This window comes from Rhinichthys klamathensis, unplaced genomic scaffold, assembly GCF_029890125.1.
Source record: "Rhinichthys klamathensis goyatoka isolate OS25496 unplaced genomic scaffold, OSU_Roscu_1.1 h1tg000036l_1, whole genome shotgun sequence".
In the NCBI taxonomy this organism is placed as follows: domain Eukaryota; kingdom Metazoa; phylum Chordata; class Actinopteri; order Cypriniformes; family Leuciscidae; genus Rhinichthys; species Rhinichthys klamathensis.
Window position 1 is genome coordinate 761,444 of NW_026606584.1, and position 14,654 is coordinate 776,097.

At 40.3% G+C, this 14,654-nt stretch overlaps 1 protein-coding gene across 1 annotated transcript in view; it reads right to left on the reverse strand.

Moving 5' to 3' along the window:
* Positions 1 to 1,094: 1,094 nt before the first annotated feature.
* Positions 1,095 to 14,654, reverse strand: part of srp68 (signal recognition particle 68) — a 60,425-nt gene continuing 46,865 nt past the window's right edge. The window contains exons 10-16 of the mRNA XM_056246128.1: positions 7,335 to 7,402; positions 6,996 to 7,149; positions 3,769 to 3,863; positions 3,380 to 3,509; positions 2,564 to 2,639; positions 2,358 to 2,410; positions 1,095 to 1,794 (exon numbers count right to left, since the gene is read on the reverse strand). Of these exons, the coding sequence (XP_056102103.1) occupies positions 1,567 to 1,794; positions 2,358 to 2,410; positions 2,564 to 2,639; positions 3,380 to 3,509; positions 3,769 to 3,863; positions 6,996 to 7,149; positions 7,335 to 7,402 (804 nt within the window). The 3' untranslated portion in view covers positions 1,095 to 1,566. The remainder of the gene's footprint in view (positions 1,795 to 2,357; positions 2,411 to 2,563; positions 2,640 to 3,379; positions 3,510 to 3,768; positions 3,864 to 6,995; positions 7,150 to 7,334; positions 7,403 to 14,654) is intronic.

A 14,654-nucleotide genomic window follows, 5' to 3' on the forward strand; every position in this document is an offset into this window, starting at 1 on the left:
TTTTGGGCTGTTAATTAGATGCCTGTCTTTATACAAAAGAAACCAAACAATTGTTGATAGAAACTTAATGGGTTGACGGGGTAAATCTTGCTGATAGTAAAATGTCTTGCATGTGATTCTATGCATATTGGCTGTATCAAATTGAACTGAATTAAGGACTTTCAGATTTTAATGGAATTTTTATCTATGATATATGCACTTAAATGCCCAATAACCTAAACAGATTAACCCAAACAGATTAACCCATTACCAAATATAATAAAATCCATGCAACAACCAAATATGAGAAAGTCAGCCTTTTAACCTTATAGCTTGGTTCAAACTCCCTTATGTGAGATTCCTCAGGCCAGAAATGCATCCTGCCTGGAATGATGTGCATGTGCTCTGGAATGTAAAGATGACCAAATGACAACAGAAAGCTGTCAAGAGCTGTGATAAAGATCTACTCGAGATTTTATCTATAGGTAGAAATTGACTAGTCTAGTGCAGACAAACATGGACTAGTGGTGTTTGACGCTTTTGGTATGTTTACAGACCTGATCTGCATGTATAGAAACACACAAGACGACAGAACCTCCAACATTTAACCCAGTTCAAAAACATGGCACATTCAGTGACGACCAGAAAAGTTTTTTTTATTTTTAAATCAGGAGACTAAAAATCCCTCAGTTTTAGAATTTAGCATATCCAATCCATTTTAACAATCTGTCATTATGGTGTGATCTCTGAAGGTGGGGGGAAATAGCAACTCATCTGCAAGTTAAAAGCAATTAGTTAAAGAACAAAATATAGCAAATCATTAAGAAGAGAAAAAAAACATGTAAAGCACTAACAAACCTTTTACTTTCAATGGCTTTGTTTTAAGATGATAGTTTAAAACACAAGTTATGACTTTTTAAACAATTGCACCAGCGTATTTTTCTAAGATACATGCAAGATGACACTTTGCAGAGATCAAAATCCTTCGTGGTATCTACACAGATGAGATAAGATGATAGATAGATGATTGATAGATAGATGATAGAGGATAGATGGAGGATAGATAAAGGACTTGTTTGTCTAGATAGATAGATATACAAAAAATAAGTCATTGCTGGGGATCTAGAATATTTATTCCAGCTGTGTTAAAGTGTAGACTTCTTGAGTGAAATAAGCCCAATTTTATATAATGTGCTGGGCAGATTGAGATGAGGTCTAGGCAAACAAAGGCATCTTAGTTAAAAAAAAAAATAAAGATAGACCCAACAAACTTTTTACTCTGGATTAAAGAGTGTAGTGACACCAAGCATTAATGCTGACACTTGGCAGGATTTATATAACACCCTTCTTGCAAGACGAAAACTTTGCATAAATTCTTAATCACTCCTTATAAATCACTTCTAATTCAGTCAATATGAATTTACTATCAAACAGGCTGCACTTACATCTCTTAAATCTATAAAGGCATGTTTTGGGGAAAATGGTTTGACAGAATAAGGATCCATAACTCTCGGTCTTGAAGAGAGATCTGTTTTCAGATGACTACAAATACAGCCAAACAAGCCTAAACAAAACCTGGTACTAGATTTAGCTTCCAAAGCCAAAGAAGCCTTTGAAGTAGCCAGTGATGCCACCCTTGCCCTTCTGCTCAACCTTGTCATCAAGAGGTGGTAAAGCCACATGGTTGAGAGCCAGGTCAAAGAAGAGAGGCTTGCATGGAATGGGCTGGAAATCTGGAGGGAACTGCACCAGATTGGGCTGCTTGCTCAGGAGGGTGGGGTCTAGCCGGAAATTATCCAATCGATCAGACAGGGGCTGTAGATAAACCAGAAACACAGATCTTGAATTCAAAGATGACAAAGAATGTGCTCGTTAAACATAAAACAAAAAACAAACACCCTGACAGACGTGGTCACTATGAACTAGAAAGAGTTGTGTAAAGATTCTTAAATTATGGATTTGAAGGATTCTTAAATTATGCATTTGAAGGAGAGTTATATATTATCTCATCTCATCTAAGAACTATTCCTTTAAACAAGCCCAGGGCCCAGCCCTACCGCAGGACATCATGAACCTGACTGACACACAAACACACAGATCTGCCCAGCAACATTCCACTGTTTTACTCCTCCTTCCCCCTTAACACTTGTGTACCTGGAGAGCAGTTACAAATCAGCATTCCTTGTCTAAACCTATAAAATGGACATGATCTTGAGCTTGTGAATAGCAATTAGAAAATATTTTTAAAAGGTTAATAAAACATTAGTTTTGAATATTTTAATGAATCTAGGGCAAACTAATAATGCCCAATATAAAGGTAAACTGAAAAAATTGTTTAGAAAGATTTGATGAAGTCTTTTCCATTTGTCCTCTCTTACCATGGAATCTTTAATCTGCTGTGGTGGGGGCACCTCAGCAACATCTTCTGTGTCTAAAACACAAATACAAATGTCACAGTTAGTTGCAGCTAATGAAGCTTTCAAGACATGGCCACTGTGTCGGAATTTGTGGATGAGGGCGCGGAAGGTCAATAAAGTGACTGGTCCCTTGTGGAATGGGAATGGCTGCGGTCATGTTTACCCACCTAAGATGGCTGCGGCTTGAAGGGAGTACTTCTCAGCATTGACCTCAGCAATCAGCTCCTGGACATCAGGGAGATTCTGAGAGGAAGGAATGGAACAGCATGAGGGCTAAACTGAGTGCAAAAACATTTATCTAGTAGAGCACATTGAATTTCACAATCTATTTGACCAAGTAGAATTGCGAAGCTGAAAGTAAAACTTTAGCTTAAAATACTTAGACTAAACACAACTAAACTGTACACAACTAAAAAGAAGTAGTATGGAAAAAGGTCTGGAAGATATATCAAATGTTTATAATATAATCTCAGATTTAGACTTCTGTAGCAAAAACAGTTATGTAATAAGTTGGTAAGTTTGAGTCATTTCTGTGAATTTAACTATCCATTTAAATTAACCAATTAAAACCTTTAAAGATTTTTCATTAAAACTTTAGTAAAAAGTACAAATTGATTCTACATGTATTGGTATATAAATAATCTCACTGTGTACTTAAAACAGTGAAAAACTGTGGAACACAAGCCTTATTTAATTTTTTTTAAACCTTTTTGTTGTATTTTAATCCTAGTACTAAACGTTCTGATTTGAACTGTCCATAATCAAGGTCGCGGGAACTGCAGCACCCCCCTGCTGACAGCAGTATAACCGCATTGGAAACATTATATGCAATTTCTACGTTCTAACTCTTAACACAATAGCTGAGTCCACACCACAATTATGACGACAACAACGAAAATGCCGGACATCACTTTTGACCACTACTGTATATAATCTGATACCATCACAATTTTGTAAGGGAAGTAATGTGTGGTGTTTGGTACCTTAAGGCTGTTATTGAGGCTCTTGGCTTTGGACTGGACCTCTCTGGTATATTTCAGAACCCTTTCATACAGAACCAGAGCTTCACTCCATTTCTTCACCAGAACATAGGACTGAGCTATATAGAAACACCTGTCCAGAGTGCAACGACAAACATTTCAAAACTTCGAACAGAGAAAAAAAAAAAAATCTAAATGACAGAACATGTATGCAAGCACACATGGGCCCGGTTTCTGGAATTAAGATGTTTTAAAACATTCTAAACCCCGTTTGCACCTGAAATTAGAATGGACCTCTTGTGATTGGAAGACCAAAAACGCATCTTAATAAAAGGTGGAAACAGATTAGATTTAAACAGTAGATTTAAATCAAGAGATGGCAATAAACTCACCTGTAAGCCTTGTAGACCAGAGTCTTGAGTGCCACTTCTTTCTGAAAGGTGTGATCTTCCTCTAGACCCTGCAGTGATGACAGCTCAGCAAGACTCTGGAAATGAAAGTAGTAGTATAAAAAGAAAATAAATGAGAATGAAAAGAGACATAATAGGCATATTGTTCAACTGTGTGATGCTTAAAGCTTTAGCTATTTCTCTGCATCCTTTGCCTATGTTACGCACAATTCCTGGTCAAGACCATTCATTCTAAAATGTAAAAGTCAGTTTTAAGAATAGGAAAATCTCTTTTTCCATTTGAATTCAGTCATTTGTAAGGGTGTAACAATATATTGGCACACCACAGCTCCAAAAATAGAAAAATATTTCTTTCATGTTCTCACCACAGGTAACAAATATATTGTGCCACAATATATCATGATAGAAAATGCAACATTATGCAATGTGGATGTGAAAAATGAATCATGATATTGGGCCCCATCATACACCCGGCGCAATCCGGCTTGACGCAAGTGTTTTTTGCTAGTTTCAGCCCGACGCAGTTATAATTTTCACTTCCTGCGCCACGTTGTTTAAATAGCAAATGCATTTGCGCCCATCTGTTCACCTATGGGCGTGCTGGTCTGAAAACGAGGAGTGTTCGGGCGCATTGTTTGGTGCGTTGCTATTTTGAGGCAACTGAAATAAACTGCACCATTGACCAACAAAAACCTGGTCTGAAGTCACTGGCGCGGTATTTTCTTTGTTATTTAAAGGGCGCATTAGTAATAAGTGCCCATAGGCGAGTCCACAACGCACATACACACAGGGACGCGCAGCAGCACACAAACATGCCAAATATTAAAAATAAAAGGATTACAATGTAAAAGATTATTATTGTGTACAATAAATATATGGTGGCTTGTCCCGTAGATGGTCTGCTTGCACGCTTTAACCTCATGCACGAGCAGATCCGTTTCCTCTCTGGAGAAGTCTTTCCGCTTGCAAATTCCACCATGTAAATAGCGAATCTGCCATGGCGTGAGAGCAACTGGCTTTTAAAGGGAATGGAAGATGAGACTCTGATTGGTTTATTGGACGTTACACCCAAAACACACCCATTACTCAATAAGAGAATAGGGACAACCCTTTTAGACCATGAACCGGGCGCGTCCCATTTTTTCCTGTCGTTAAACTAGCAAAAGTGGACTCGGATACGCCCTAAGTGCACTTGCGCCGTGCGCTTTAGACCATGCGCTTAGATCGTTAAAATAGGGCCCATTGAGTTAATCAATTCCATTTACAGGAAACGCGCAGCGGTCGCATTACAGTTCCATCACTTCGCCAAATGATTTCAGTTATTTTAAAGGTCATAGACAAAACGCAATGTAAATGTCCCAGGCCTGGTCTTCTCTCGTCTTCCACTGTCATCACTCTTATCCTTCAGAGCTCCTGAGACTCAATACTGGTGCAGCGCGCAGTAACGTTCATTAACACTCGCGCCACTGGCCTCACTCCGTTCCCACGGCTCGGGCCCTGCTCTTCACCATAACATTAAAACGACAGTAATTTGAACGATAAAATCTTGTGCATTTTCTTCCGTGTAAAGAAAAACCTTGCAAGAGCGTTTTAAAACATTTGAACATTGTCTTGAGGTGTGGTAACCGTACTAATGGCCTGGAGTCAATTATTCTTCTTATACTAGACAACAATGCACACCGAGGTGTAACAGTCACTACGCTTTGCATTACCATCTAATTTTTCTAATAATTCAACGGCCCATCATTAATTATTCTTTACATGTTTACAGCGATCTGATCAAAAGTGGTTAGCCTATACGAATTACCATTTCCACCTGACATTAACATGGTTTTTAAATGCGCCTTCTGTGACCACTTGGTATGACATTCCCCTCTTATTTCGTTGAGTGTGGCGCACGAGTACTACTGAATAAACCCATGTTATGCAGCTTATGAGCGAGCAGGAAAGGAAAGAAATTAAAGCAATTAACAGTGCAGCTTCGGCTGTAATCTGGGTGTTTTGGTACAACAGCAAAGTTTGAAGCCGTTGTTTTCCTGTGCTTTTTCACAACACGTCCCAGATGAGTGGGCGGTGAGTTGGCGGCCCTTCACTGCATTCCATAAGGCCTTGAGATCAAACATAACTCTTTTATTTCCCTCCATGACACGATTCACGACAGATGAGCTTGTACACAACGGTGAAGTTTTTGACTGCATTTCCTTCATTACCAACAGATTAGTGGTTCTGCATTTTTTCCTTTGATACCTTATTTTAAAACACAGATTATATCAGTTTCTTTCAAAGTTTAGAATGTCTACATGTTTTTCAGTGCAACTATTCTTCTGTTTCAGTCAAGTGACTGTTCGTCCGATATACAGAGATAAATTGTCCATGAATGTTAAATTCAGTAAAAATGTTTGGTTACACTATTTTTAAGGGATCCTCGTTACAACGTAATTATGCAATTAACTACTGAGTAATATTAACAACATGTACTTAGGGTTTGATTTTGAGGTAGTTGCATGCAATTATGCACAACACTGTTATTACCAGGGGTGCAGATATGCTTTCCAGTCTGGTTCTCATGAGAGCACCTGGAGATTCGCTTTGTTGCTCACACAGCACATAGTGCGACGCATTAAATATAACTAAAAAAAATATAATTATTAATAGCATTATTGCACTTTGTTATTTTTTAAAATAAAATAAACAAATTAATAAATAAAGTGTGATAATACTGTTATATTTTTAAAATACAACATTAGTATTAAATAAAAATATTTGTTTTATAGTACACTTAAATACAATGCTTATATTTAGTTTCATTTTTACATGAATTTTCAACATTTTCAAACATAAAATCAGCAAGCTTTTATTTTGGCGGATTGCCAGGAAGTGTGTATATGCACTGCCGGTTTTAGCCATAGGTTGGTTTTAGCACTGCCGAGTGAAATATTACAGTTTTGCATTGTTCAAATGGAAATATTATACAGTATTACAGTAAGTGGATCTCAAACGGTAATTGTGCATTACCAGCTGTAAACCATGTCGGTACGCAAATGAGCGGTCTGAACTTATTTACCCAGTGCATTTTTTATTTTGGTCACGCATACGCACCACTTATGTGCACCCCTGGTTATTACTATAGTAAATACATGTAACAAGTACTCTGTAATATAAAGAGTTATCAAATGTTTACATGTATGAAGAATGTGTGATCTCTGAACCTGTAGGATGATGTCATAGAGTCGTATAAGATCCTGTGGTCGTGGTCCTCTTTTGTTCTCATCAGTCTGTGGCTCCTTCAGTTTAGCTTGCAGCGCATGAGCCATGCTCTCATTCCTCTTCACCAAAGTCCACAGCTTGATATATGTCAGGTAGCTGGATGCATATATGTATAAAAACAGGCATACATGACTGTCAAGCAATTATATAAAGTTTATCTCTGTAAAGCTACTTTGAAACAATCTACATTGTTAAAAGCGCTATATAAATGAGGAGGATGAAGCATCACAGCATAGTCTGTTTTTCATCAGCTGTCATACATCTGCAGCCATCATACTAACCTGTGCAGGTATTGCAGATTAGACACTTTGCCACTCTCAGCACCTTCTGTTGCTCTTTCTCGCTGCTTCTGTTGAGGCAAAAAAATGTTTTTGTATGTTAAAACAACGGCTTTATGTTTTCTAGGTTTAGGTTTGAGATGTCAGTGTTTTGATTAATTACCTAGATTGTGGCTTCCAGCCACAGTTTTATAATGGACAGAAAATAGTTTCACAATATAAAAGATCTCCAACGTGTTTTACAATTTTTACGTTGATGTGGGATTCTCTCAAACAAAGAAATTGTCTTGTTTATGGTCTGTTGTGCTGTGTTTAAGAGCAAAAAGATGGTAGATGGGGCTACACAAGTCAAAATCAAATCCAATTCTTTATTGAAAAGCCTATCCTAATGAGGTATTAATGTAAACAGGTCATATCTTAAGTTTATGCAATCAAGTGAGAAAAAAAAGTGTGATTGCAAAGATTAATGCATTTCCAATATTTTGACGTGTAATAGAATTATAGAAATACAATAGACAATAGAAATGTTCTATTGTCTATTGCGTTGTTTATATTAAGACATTGACTAAGAAAAAAACAAAACAAAAAAAACACTAGCTGCCTAAAAAGTTGCAACCATTTTTTTGTGCTATTGTGTTTGTTTGTTGTCCACACACATTTGTGTCGGTGTATGAATGAGTGAATGAATGGGTGAATGTGAGGCAATATGTAAAGCACTTTGGTAGCCATGGGTCTGTTGAAAGCGCTATATAAATGCAGTCCATTTACCATTTACAGGGCCGGAGTGGGACCCATTTTCAGCCCGGGATTTTAATGGCCAAGACCAGCAATATGGCTTAGACTATGCCCATCTATAAAATGCCATGTTACACAGCTGTATAAAAACCTTGATATGACTGAATGACACATGATGTATTGCAGTAACGTTGTCTCCGGACGGCGATTTGCAGGGATGGTGGGACGTACGCTTTTAGTGCTATCAGGCTAAAGTTAGCATTTTCCCAGATGTCCTACTGCACCTTTAATGCATAGCATAAACAGATGCACTGCTTTAAATTAGGGATGCACCGAATATTAGGCCACCGAAAATTTTCGAAAGTGCATTTTCGGTTTTCGGCCGAAAGACTTTTATCACCGAAACAATATGGCTGAAATGTTGTGATGACGCAAACAGAAACCGCGACCTGCACGTGCTTGTCTGAAGCAAAATGTCTGCGGTGTGGATGTATTTCAGTATATCTGATGGTGCGTTCACACCAAACGCGAATAGAGCGTCTGGCGCGAATGATTTCAATGTTAAGTCGCGTTTACAAGCGTCTAGAGAGGTCCTGCGGCGCGAATGAGGCGTTTTGCGCGGTGCGGTAGACACGAATTCGCCTCATTCGCGCGTCTGGCGCGTGAATGATTTTATTTGGTGCATTCACGCGTTTGACGCGAATTCGTTACTCTTCATCATGAAAAACCTGCCACTTTACCTCAAGAATAGGGTTGGGTACCGAAACTCGGTGCCAATAGGGAACCGGTTCCGACGTAAACGGTAGTAACCAGACCGAATAAGAACGACAATTTCGGTGCCTGATTTCGGTGCCTAACTTCATTAGGCACACACCCACACACACACACACACACACACACACACACACACACACACACACACACACACACACACACACACACACACACACACACACACACACACACACACACACACACACACACACACACACACACACACACACACACACACACACACACACACACACACACAAGGTCTCTCGCTCTCTCTCTCTCCGCCGTGCGTGTGCTACACAGTTTGGAGCACAGTTTCTTCTGTCTCGCATGCGCGCTCTTTCTCGCAAGGTTTGGCTGCATTTCACGTGTAAAATTACGTGTCAGAACACCCTCTGGGTGTGCCGATAGTCTGAATCCCATATAGAATCAAGCCAATCCATTGGCTGATGGCGCGGGCGCCGCATCGACGCACTTACGTCGTCATACTATGTTGGCACACGCGCCGCCATCTGCTCCTCAGATTTCTCTGCCGAAAAAGGAAGCTGGTCGGCAGCGCGAGGAGCTTGGCAGTGTCTCGTTCCCTATTGAGAGAAAATAGGTTACAGTAACCAGAGATGTTCTCTTTCATAGGTTCACTCAACGCTGCGTAGCTTAAAAGCAGTGGATTTGTAGGCTGCTGTATCACGTGCCGTTTGAACTGACGCGCTACAGCGATCTGTCACATTTCAAAGAGCCAAAACGTTATTTATTGTGTGAATCTCGTAAAAATATTGACAGAATCTGACAGCTGTGGATTTGTTCCATATCAAAAGTAACCTTGTCTGTCTTGTCTGTCAGTGTCCTCTTTGTCCGCGATTTTTCTGTGTGAAAAGGGTCATTTGCGTGAGTCTCACGGTCAATGCGTGAGAGTTGGCAGCTCTGCCTGCTAGTAATCTCTATTAATCTCCAGTATTATTAGATTGTTTTATACAATATTGTTTCATTTGATATTATGTAAATATGAATTTTTATTTTATATTGGTTTTATTATTACCATATGTTACTTGTATTTATATTGTTTAAAGATTTAAGTTAATATTGTGTCCAGTTTGGCCCTGTAAATTAAAGGGTATTATTTTTTGATAAAGTGTGTGCGGTTTCATTTTCTTAAGTACCGATTTAAGAACCGTTTAAGCACCGGAACCGTTTAAAAAATACCGAGTAGGTACTGGAATCGGATAAAACCCAAACGATACCCAACCCTACTCAAGAAGTAGAATGGGCTTGTCTAGTGTTCAAATATTTATTATCCACTTTGCACATCTGCAATTCTTGGTGCATTTGTTGTTGTTAACGTTCTATAGATAACATATTGGCTATGGCAGTCTTTGTTACAGCAGCCATATCACCCTGTAGCCCAAGACTGGTTGCCCACTGAAGCTAAGCAGGGCTGAGCCTAGTTAGTAGAGGTCTTCTCGGGTCTTAAAAACTGTACCCGACCCGAATCGACCCGAATCACTACTTACCCGAACCCGACGTGCATAAATTAATTTTTTTTTTAAGAAAAACCCGACCCGAGACAGACCCGATAAAATTAGACCCGAGTCCGACTCGACCTGACGCCATTTCCTTTAGAACCCGACTGGACCCGAACGTAAACGGCATGTACATTGTGCACAGCCTGCAGCCCTGCGTTTCTCAAAAATGCACTTAACGTAGACGCGCAAGTGTAAGCGCGCTGAAGTGCTGAAATGTAAATCACACATCACTGTAACCCATTACGTCCTATAAAATTTGGCATAATGTTATTTACCGGACCATACGATGATTAGAACCACAAAATTGATTGACAGGCCTGGCTTAACGACAATACAAATACTTGCATTTAGTCAAACATCCATCCACATGATGGCGCACTAGTTCTTCTTGGCAAAGGGAGGGGTTGGTTTATGTGGAGCGAGCAACGGAGTAAATAAATGCGGAGGCAACCGTGCTTATGCTTATAGCCCATTGCACGTAGAAACGCGGATTCGCTCTCTCACTTAGAAAAAGTGAGAGAACGGTGTCAGTTATTTTAAATACTGCAATTTTGTTAAATGCCCAACATAGTTTAAAAGAATTCGGGTCTTCTCGGGTCCATTTGGAAAAGGCATATTTATTTTAAATTACCCGAGACCCGAGGCCACTAATACCGAACCCGACCCGTGTCCGAGACACTCGTCGGAGTTTTGGACCCGAACCCGCTCGGGTCTCGGGTCGGACCTCGGGTTTTCGGATCCAAGTGGACCCGTGAAGACCTCTACTGGTTAGTACCTGGATGGGAGACCTTCTGAGAAAACCAGGTTGCTGCTGGAAGAGGTGTTAGTGAGGCCAGCAGGGGGTGCTCACCCTGTGGTCTGTGTGGGTCCTAATGCCCCAGTATAGTAACGGGGACACTATACTGTCAAAGAGCACCGTCCTTCGGATGAGACATTAAACCGAGGCCCTGACTCTCTGTGGTCACAAAAAATCCCAAGATGTCTTTCGAAAGAGTACTGGTGTAACCCCGGAATCCTGGCCAAATTTGCCCAGTGGCCTCTGTCCATCATGGCCTCCTAATCATCCCCATATATATATACCAATTGGCTTCACCACTCTGTCTCCTCTCCACCAGTAAGCTGGTGTGTGGTACACATGAGTGGGGTCAAGTTAAACATTTTAGTTTGAATTTTCTTTTATACTGTGCATTGTTGCAATGTGCTAAATAAATATTTGCATAATTTGTAATTGATTTCTTCTTTGAAACTTTAAAATTAATTTATGCAATTGCAATGCCTTGATTTTAGAAAGTTAGTACACAGTCATAGCCATAAATGCAATGGTACTAATAATTGGCATAATTTCTTTCGGTGTTTCGGTTTCCGGCTTGGTTTCCTCTTTTTCGGTTTCGGCCAAGAATTTTCATTTCGGTGCATCCCTACTTTAAATACAAAGTAAATTTGTGTAATTAGGGAGAAAGCAGATGTAGAAGTCATGTGGCTCGTCTTCCGATGTGCGTAACGCTGTATAGGCCTAATAATAATAACAATATTTATAACCGCTGCGAAGAGCTGTAAGCGACGGAATTTTGGGTGTACGAGCACAGATTGCACGGTCTTTGCCGCCACTAGAATCGCCTGCAATTTGCCGCGGTGTGCCTCTCATTAAATGAACTATGACTTGCGCTTTCCCCATCCCGCGTGAAACTGCCTTTGTGTGTCATTTTCACTTCTTTTTAATTAAACTTATCAGTTTAAACATTCAAGCGATTTTAAAATATCCAGTACTCGTGCGCTCTCAGAGATGTTTTTCTCTGCGTGCATACATACAGTAAAGCGTCCTCACAAACAGCTTGGAGTAAAAAAAAATGTCTTTTTCCCGGATTATATCGCTTTAACGGGGAAAAAAAAAAAAACACGCAAAACTGTCTTGGTTATACTCGTAAACACATTCGGTTATGTCTTAAAGGGTTAGTTCACCCAAAAATGAAAATTATGTCATTAATGACTCACCGGGTTAAAATAAATATGGCTGGGCAAAAAAATGCAAGTCTTCCTCTGTGTCGAAATCCTTAGACATGTTTGCGAAGATTGTTTTGTTTACAGCGTGCGTCTCCCTCAGACTGTAAACGAAGCTCGGGCGCACCAGATAACACGTCAGCAGCGTCTTACGTCAGCAGCGTCACTGAACGCGGATTGACAACAGAACCGGAAGAGAATACAATGCTGAATAAAGTCGTAGTTTTTGTTATTTTTGGACCAAAATGTATTTTCGATGCTTCAAAACATTCTAACTAACCCACTGATGTCACATGGACTACTTTGATGATGTCTTTATTTCCTTTCTGGACAAGGACAGTATACCGTGTATACATTTTCAATGGAGGGACAGAAAGCTCTCGGACTAAATCTAAAATATCTTAAACTGTGTTCCGAAGATGAACGGAGGTCTTACAGGCTTGGAACGACACGAGGGTGAGTCATTAATGACATCATTTTCGTTTTTGGGTGAACTAACCCTTTAAGCATAAAACGCACGTGACAGTGTAACAGACTAGTATACTGAAAACAGGATCCGTGCACTAGCTCTAAAAGTGACAGCAGCCATATGTGTCTGTCATTAATGTTGTCGTCAAAACAACAAAAGATAGCTTTAATTGTAAGAATTCAGAATTAATAGCCTATGCATTTCATTTAGTCAGGATTCAGGACAAAGACTATAAGTGTTATTTTACATTTGATTAGTATTCAGAAATACTACAGAAACTTAATACGGTAGTGTTAGACCTACCCACAGGGGTTAAAGTGAAAAAAATTCCTGAGCCTGAACTTTTGGGGGGGGCATTTGGCATAAAATGAACCGTTTAAGCACCGGAACCGTTTAAAAAATACCGAGTAGGTACTGGAATCGGATAAAACCCAAACGATACCCAACCCTACTCAAGAAGTAGAATGGGCTTGTCTAGTGTTCAAATATTTATTATCCACTTTGCACATCTGCAATTCTTGGTGCATTTGTTGTTGTTAACGTTCTATAGATAACATATTGGCTATGGCAGTCTTTGTTACAGCAGCCATATCACCCTGTAGCCCAAGACTGGTTGCCCACTGAAGCTAAGCAGGGCTGAGCCTAGTTAGTAGAGGTCTTCTCGGGTCTTAAAAACTGTACCCGACCCGAATCGACCCGAATCACTACTTACCCGAACCCGACGTGCATAAATTAATTTTTTTTTTAAGAAAAACCCGACCCGAGACAGACCCGATAAAATTAGACCCGAGTCCGACTCGACCTGACGCCATTTCCTTTAGAACCCGACTGGACCCGAACGTAAACGGCATGTACATTGTGCACAGCCTGCAGCCCTGCGTTTCTCAAAAATGCACTTAACGTAGACGCGCAAGTGTAAGCGCGCTGAAGTGCTGAAATGTAAATCACACATCACTGTAACCCATTACGTCCTATAAAATTTGGCATAATGTTATTTACCGGACCATACGATGATTAGAACCACAAAATTGATTGACAGGCCTGGCTTAACGACAATACAAATACTTGCATTTAGTCAAACATCCATCCACATGATGGCGCACTAGTTCTTCTTGGCAAAGGGAGGGGTTGGTTTATGTGGAGCGAGCAACGGAGTAAATAAATGCGGAGGCAACCGTGCTTATGCTTATAGCCCATTGCACGTAGAAACGCGGATTCGCTCTCTCACTTAGAAAAAGTGAGAGAACGGTGTCATAGAGTTATTTTAAATACTGCAATTTTGTTAAATGCCCAACATAGTTTAAAAGAATTCGGGTCTTCTCGGGTCCATTTGGAAAAGGCATATTTATTTTAAATTACCCGAGACCCGAGGCCACTAATACCGAACCCGACCCGTGTCCGAGACACTCGTCGGAGTTTTGGACCCGAACCCGCTCGGGTCTCGGGTCGGACCTCGGGTTTTCGGATCCAAGTGGACCCGTGAAGACCTCTACTGGTTAGTACCTGGATGGGAGACCTTCTGAGAAAACCAGGTTGCTGCTGGAAGAGGTGTTAGTGAGGCCAGCAGGGGGTGCTCACCCTGTGGTCTGTGTGGGTCCTAATGCCCCAGTATAGTAACGGGGACACTATACTGTCAAAGAGCACCGTCCTTCGGATGAGACATTAAACCGAGGCCCTGACTCTCTGTGGTCACAAAAAATCCCAAGATGTCTTTCGAAAGAGTACTGGTGTAACCCCGGAATCCTGGCCAAATTTGCCCAGTGGCCTCTGTCCATCATGGCCTCCTAATCATCCCCATATATATATACCAATTGGCTTCACCACTCT